Raw genomic sequence first — 7,500 nt, forward strand, 5'->3', positions numbered from 1 at the left:
CGCGAATGATTGGTTAATATCAGCTGTCAATCACTCAGTGCCTTCTGGCTTCGGATGACAGAGAGCTACTACCGCGAAAAATTGTGAAGCGCTGAAGATGAGAATGAAGATAGCATAACTTGACATATTTTGTTTTAGAAACCATGGCATCTACAGTTGCAAATAATGACATATCTTACTAGTTATACCGTTAACACGTTAATTCAAGCAGTGCGTGCAGGGCCGGTGAGCGCTCCGTGTATGCTTTGGTCACTCAGTTTTGTTATAAAAATCTATTTTCTTGTGATAACGGGATTTTGTTAAGACATATTTTCCTCACGCTTGCATATAACGTAATATATGATTTTTTTTTTGCTTGTTTGATTAGTGTTGATTTCAAATACAATAAATATGTTTGTATAAAACTTGTAGTAACGGTGCTCATAATTGGTAGGTGCGACTAAATTTTGGCTGATGCGCCTACATTTTAAAGTTAGGAGCACCGGTGCTACCAAGCAAAAAGGTTAATTTCGAGCCCTGTATGATGACAACATCATTATTTTGTCTCAACCATTGTTAATTTCCCCTACAAACAACCAGCTGCTCTCACTACGCAGTACAGCTAAAATAGACTTGGGCTGGGAACAAATGCTGCACTGCTCCTGGAACTGCATGCAGCGTGAAAGTGCTTACATTAACCTACAGTAGCAACCAGTTAACATATGTGTGAAGAAAAAAAAAAGTACCACCACCGCACACACTGAAGATGGAGAATGTGTGAAGGAGGCATTAGTTTAAAATGATCTCAAACGTGGGAAGCTTTCTGACAGTTCCTTTGGTCTATATTTTCTCGACCCTGTGGTGTTTCACTCTGCAGCATCTTCCGTGTTTACATCACAGTACTGAGTTTTATTGCGTCAATAATAACGGTCTGTGAGGAAACGCAGTGCTTCACGTGCAGTTAAAGAGACGAAGGGAAGGCTTGAGGCAATTTTTATTTATTTATTTGAGTTACTCAAATTACTCAATGAATAATTTTAGAAATAAAATGAAAAATAAGATACACTAATTGTGTATAGCATGCCTATAAACCAGAGATGCCCAAACTAGGGTTCCTTTTTTAACCAAGACTCACTGCATTTTAGCAGTAAGAAGCTACAATACAGATTATTGAGCTGAAGCTTGACTGCAAAATTAACTCGCAAATCAAAATCACAATATCCGTCAAAAAATATTTAAATACAAAATAAAAAAAAATTCACAATTATATATTTTTTCCAAATCGCACAGCACTAGTAAGAAGTAATGAATAAGACAATTAATGGAGAAGATGCACATATGAAAGAAACTGTTCGCTATGTAATGTTGGAATTCAACCCTGATGTTTCCGGATAAATGACCTGACCCAGCCGCAAAGATGTTCATTACTGCAAATATCAACACTAAATATCTCAATACTTTCATAGAGATGGGTTGCGGTTGGAAGGGCATCCGCTGTGTAAAAACGTGCAGGTAAGTTGGCGGTTCATTCCACTGTGGCGACCCCGGATTAATAAAGGGACTAAGGCGACAAGAAAATAAATGAATGAAATATCTCAATAGCTCCAGTTAAGCATGACACCAGAAATATATTTGACCAAGAATAAAACAGGCTGGCCGACATTTAAAAACCTAAAATGATTACTGTAATGGCTTATGTAAATGTAATAAAAATGGCTGAAAAAGACAATGACTATCATTACGATGATTTGTTTAGAATCAAACCAACCCAGGCACTATCATTGTAGGGAACTCTGTGTTTTGAGCAACTAAAATCTCTTAGAGCTCTTTGGAAAACAAAACAGGCAGGGCAAAGTTAGTCATCAAAGCCTCTGGCACATGTTGCTTTGGGCCCGACTTAAGCAGAATTTGTCACAATGTCCCATGGGAGAGCTGAAGCAGGCAAATCAGAGCTGTGCAGACGCAAAAAATAAAAACAATGATTCACGTGTTATGGGATTCATACTGAAACTGACTGCAGAAAAGCAACGTGCCATCCTTCTTGAGCAATGTAAACTGATGATTTTTGCTGACACAAGCAGTAGTGACTGTTGGTGACGTGAGAAAGCTAAGCTGTGCTTAAATGCAAATCAACAGTGACATGTTGGGGCGACTACCAACGGGCTACATGCACAGCTAGAGTTTTTTTTAGCCAATGATGAACTTCCGGTAAGAGCTTTATGTGACTATTTTCAATTTCAGAAGATTCCTTGTACAGCATTAATGTAGTAATGTAATTCAAATATTATCATTTATGGGTAAATAGAGCCCAAGGCGTAAAAAGAGACGAAAGACCATTTAAATGCAGGCACTAGGACAGGGCGATTAATCAAAAAATTGTTTAATCATAATCAGAACCTATAATCGATCTAATTTTCCAAGGTCAATTTTTTTCGACTATTTTCTCTATCGCGTATGGTCACGTGACCTAGCTTCTACGACGAGCGCAAGTGTATTGTCCAGCATAGCCTTCGCGTAACCGCATACCCGCACACCTCTCAAAAATGCAACTACGCGAGGCGTAGCTAAAGCTCTGTGATTAGTTTAGAAGCAATTACATGTGTGGGTGACACGGAGAGCCGTGGGACGGCAGTTGGAGCAAGTGTTTACAAGTATTTACTTTATTTAGAACGTTGATGTTCAATACATAATAATAGATTGTAGATTGTGTGTATTTATTTTAAAATCAAGTAATGCACCCTTCATTCAAAAATCTCTTGTAATCTGCGAGCATATTTACTGTACAAAAATTGTCAGTGAACTATGAAGGCTAAAAAATAAACAAAATAAAATAATCCTTCATTAATCATAATGGAGTAAAAATGTTCAATTAATCGAGCTTTTGATTTGAGGCCAAATCGCCCAGCTGTCATTAGCTACAGGTCAGCACAGAAATTTCATTGAAAATACTAAGGTAAAATTAATTTCCATATTTTAAAGGCATGGCACGGAAAGATTTCATTTGATGCAGTGCTTCTTGTTTGGTCTGATACCCGCTTTATATTGTGTCTAGGCCAGGCAGTGACAAATCTTAAACGCAGCAATTTTGGATGACAATTCACCGGTAGGGTTGGGTACCGAAACTCTGTACTTTATCGTTACTACATTATAAAAGACCGAAGTATCGATAAGCTCTGACGTTAATGGTTCTGCTATCGTTACTGGAAAATTACTGCTGAAAAAACATTACTTACAGTAGCATAACTTAACTGACCAACCTTTTCTCATTTACAATATTTGATATTCGTCTGCACAGTTGGCAATCTCACATGAGAAATGCTTGTGTTTCCGGCGAGCACGTCAAGTATAAAAGCCTTCGCAGTTCTCGGCTGTGTGTGTGCACTCAGTGTTGGCTCGAGCCAAGCGCACACACATACAGTTGAAGTTAAAATTATTAGCCTACCTCCCTGAATTATTAGCCCCCTTGTTTATTTTTTCCCCAATTTCTGTTTACCGTAGAGAAGACTTCTAAAACACATTTCTAAACATAATAGTTTTAATAACTCATTTCTAATAACCGATTTATTTTATCTTTGTCATGATGACTGTAAATAATATTAGACTAGATATATTTCAAGACACTTCTATACAGCTTGAAGTGACATTTAAATCACTTCACTTCACTATCGAAAAAAATATAGAGCTTAAAGGGGCTAATAATTCACCTTAAAATGTTTTTAAAAAATTAAACTACCTTTATTCTAGCCGAAATAAAACAAATAAGACTTTCTCCAGAAAAAAAAATATTATAGGAAATACTGTGAAAATTTCTTTGCTCTGTTAAATATTATTTGGGAAATATTTTTTAAAAAATTAAAAAATTCAAAGGGGGGCAAATAATTCTGACTTCAACGCGACAAGTGACAAAGACTCGAGCACACACAGCTTGCGGAGTGAACCAAATGGGTTGTATCTCACGAGTGGACAGCGACAATGACAGTTGCAACAACGCAATAAGTTGTTTTTTTGTCTAAGCGGATACGCAAGCAATCTGGCTAAGTGAAAGTATCTTTCAAAAGTGCATTAACTGCAGAAAGACAAATGAAAAGTTTTTGACTGCCTAGCTACTAACGGTAATGTTAGTATAATATTAATAGTTAAATAAACACACACATTCGGTTACGATGAAAACAGTATTTTTTTCTGCAGTAGCATAAATAAATCTTAAACATTAAAAATGCTTTTACATCAGCTGTATTTACAAATATAGCCTATGAATAGCCTAATAATTAACTATGCATTAAGAAATTAGAAAAAAACTACTTATTTTAACATTGCAACATGCTCCAAAGCTTTATTAAAAACACAGTTAACTCCCAAAACACCGTTAACTCATTAATGTAAATGCGTTAATGAAAAATCTTAAACATTCTCATTTAACTGCATTCTGCAACCTAAAGAGGGTATTTTGCAACTCAAAAAGGGTTTTTCTAACAGCAGGGAGCACAATAAACCAAGAAAGATCCCGACTTCTGCTAGAAAAGGCAAACATTTTTCTCTACATTCTTTTATAGAAAATAAAATTGTTTTTACAATTACTGATTCCGTTTTATTTTACAATAAAAACGTAATAATAAAATAAATGAATTATTTCTGTTCAATTCGTTTTTTGTTCTTTCGTAAAAAAAAAAAAAAACACTACAAAAAGTACCGATAAGAGAACCGTTAAAGTACCGAACCGATAAGTGGTATCGATAAAAGTAGTAATACCAGGGCTCAACAACAAGGACTGCCCAGTGGCCCGGGGCCAGCATGAAAGACACTCGGGACAGTAGACAGGATTGTGACTGGCCCTTATCAGTCAGTAACGATGAACACGTTATTTATTTTCTTTTTTGTAACCTGGTAACAACCAGTGCAGCGAAAACATGGCAGCAACATCAAACTATGAGGCTAAAAGAAAACGTCTGTTTCTAAAGTCTTGGAAGCAGACAATTGCAGGGGTAAAAACTTAAGATAAAAAAAAAAAAAAGTTGTCAGTTTGGCAAGTCATTTTTATAAAAATAATTTAGAATTGCAATAAAATACAAGCACATTTTCCATACTGCTCTTTCGTTTGCATAAAATCTTGAACTCTGCTAATTATACACATTTTTAAAATGTTTAAATTCTAGATTCCCAGACATTATTTTGCCACATTATTTAAAAGATGTGGCTAAGAAATAGCTATTAATTAATTTTTTTGGTGGGGCCCGTGAAAACTTTGTCAGGGCAAGTTAAAATCTCAACCACTGGCCCGATCGGCCTAATAGAAAAAATCCTTCGCGTTGAACCCTGTAATACCGTTAAAAACTTAACGATACCCCTCTTCTCTATTCACCGAAAGCCCTGGGGCTGGCTGGCAGGCTGAGATTAAAAGACCATGTGCAAATACCTCATTGGAATACACAGAGATGTACAACACCTCTTATCACAACATTATTAGCATTCTTTGACTATCCAAGACATTAAAAAGGCCATTGACAAAGCTTTGAGTACATTCTAGCACAGTTAATGTCTTTTCACACCAAGAACGATCACCATACTAATGACAGCACCCACATCAATGGACGAGAACACTCTTTCTATTCTAAGCTCTTTAAAATTGAGAGGATTGTGGTTGGCTGTTTTATTATTTATCCACTGGAAAAAGGCATAGTGAGAGTGATCATTGCACTTGGTCTGTAAATTTCGCATGCAAAATCGAATCATTCCAAAAGGAATCTGCAAGAACATGAAGTGCACTCTTTACTCTGTGTACAGGCCCTCATTCTTGATGTTAATTGCATAAGATTGCCTGCCCTAATGCGAAAGCAGTCGTGTTTTATTAACAGACCTCCTTGTCAGCTTCGAATTCCCTTTAAACCTTTATAGCTACAGTTATAGTTACAGTCCTTGGAGTAAAGCAATCAATCACTGGTCACTGTAACCCATTTTACAGCCGATCACCACGTCAAATGTACATACCTGGAATGGGAAGATGTTCTCGCTCCTGTCATCCATCCAGGATTTAGGATTAAAGCCGGGACTGGCGCGGGAGTATTTCTGCTGGGGCATGTGGTTGTTTGGAAAGGTCTTCTTGAGTGGAGAGATGGAGTTGAGTGGTGTCATGCCCCCGTTCAAGCCTCGGCGGTACTCGCGGCCCTGAGAGCCGCCCCAACCACCATAACCCCCACCTGGGCTCCAGGATGTTGAAGAAGGAGAGGGCGAGGGGCTCTGGTAGCTGCCCCATGGTGAGGGAGGCTTGCTCAGGTTGTTGGAGAGATGCGGCAGCTGGCCAAAGGGGGCGCTGCGGTGGGGGAACGGTGGTGGATGAGGACTTGCAGGAGAACGACGATGCTGCTGGTGCTGACTGTGAGGGTGCTGGAAGTGGGGGTGGGGTGGGTGGTGCTGGGAGATGGGACCAATCTGAGGGGAGAAGTTGCCACCGAAGCCTGGGCTGACGTGATGGGAGAAGTTCTGGAACAGAAGAGGGCCGTTGTTGGCCGAGGCGGCCGGGTTGAAGAAGCTGATGTCCTCGTTGATAATGGTGGAGGGGGTGGCGGGAATAGCAGCCGACCAGTTGTTGAAGCTGGTCAGGGAGGAGGAGGTGCTGGACTGGGCTGCTGTGCCCAGTCCCGAGGGCTCCTGATAGTCAAAGGGTGTCAGCACTGGCGACTCCAAACGCAGCTTCTCTTTGCCATTGGTCCCTTCAGACGACCCACTCTCCACCTTACCTTCTTCGGCACGAGCCTTTTCCAGCTCAGAGATGATGGTGCTCTCCTGATGTCCAGGCGAGAGCTGCTGCTGCTGCTGTTTGTCTTGGGTCTCCTGCAGCTCCTGCTGCTGTACTTTGGGTTTATCCGAGCCCAAAATTTCATCTTGCATGTTGTTGTGGCCTCCAGCTGCCGGGAACAGCCAGGTCGAAGCGCTGCTGCTGCCATTCCCAGCCGGGGTGCTGTTTATGAAAGCGGCGGGGCTGGCGGTTGCATTGGGGTGGTGATGTGGCGGTTGCAGGTGAGGGTGGATTCGAACTGGGAAAGCAGACTTGTTGCCAGTGTTGTTCTGCACTAAGACTCCAAACCCGTAATCCCCCATTTATGTTCTCCAGTTTAACTTGGTCCCAACAGTTATTCTTGCTTCCTATGCCCTGAAAAAGAAGGCATGTCCATGGTTAAAACACTCACATGACGCAGTTGCACAACATTATTCATGACACACTGGAGGACACCCTTTGGTGAGAAGGCTATGTGGCACTACGCCACCAGACGTCACAAATACTGACAGGACAAATGTATGTGAACATATCCCATATTCTCCAACCATGTTGACGTTGTCTAATATTATACCACACTGGTAATAACACAAGTTATAAATGTCTCTCAGGCTCTAATTATAGATTCGTGACGTCTCTTCAGCTAGCAGCTAACTGGCTACCGGCTTATTCAACAGGAACTGCTAAAAGGCTTCATATCAACCGAAAGGCCGTGTTTTCTGACGCAGAAACAATACGCTCAGGTGTTT

The 7,500-nt window shown here is 40.0% G+C and overlaps 1 protein-coding gene across 3 annotated transcripts in view; it reads right to left on the reverse strand.

The window, feature by feature from the left end:
* Positions 1-7,500, reverse strand: part of cpeb4b (cytoplasmic polyadenylation element binding protein 4b) — a 64,691-nt gene that overhangs the window by 56,513 nt on the left and 678 nt on the right. For all 3 annotated transcript variants that reach the window (XR_015519398.1, XM_087299102.1, NM_001351713.1), the window contains 1 exon segment: positions 5,965-7,126. Coding sequence is in view for 2 of the 3 variants with exons in the window: in XM_087299102.1 (XP_087155228.1) it covers positions 5,965-7,074 (1,110 nt within the window). In the remaining variant the exon portion in view is untranslated.

This window comes from Danio rerio, chromosome 21 (genome assembly GCF_052040795.2).
Source record: "Danio rerio strain M-AB ecotype USA chromosome 21, GRCz13ab, whole genome shotgun sequence".
NCBI classification, from domain to species: domain Eukaryota; kingdom Metazoa; phylum Chordata; class Actinopteri; order Cypriniformes; family Danionidae; genus Danio; species Danio rerio.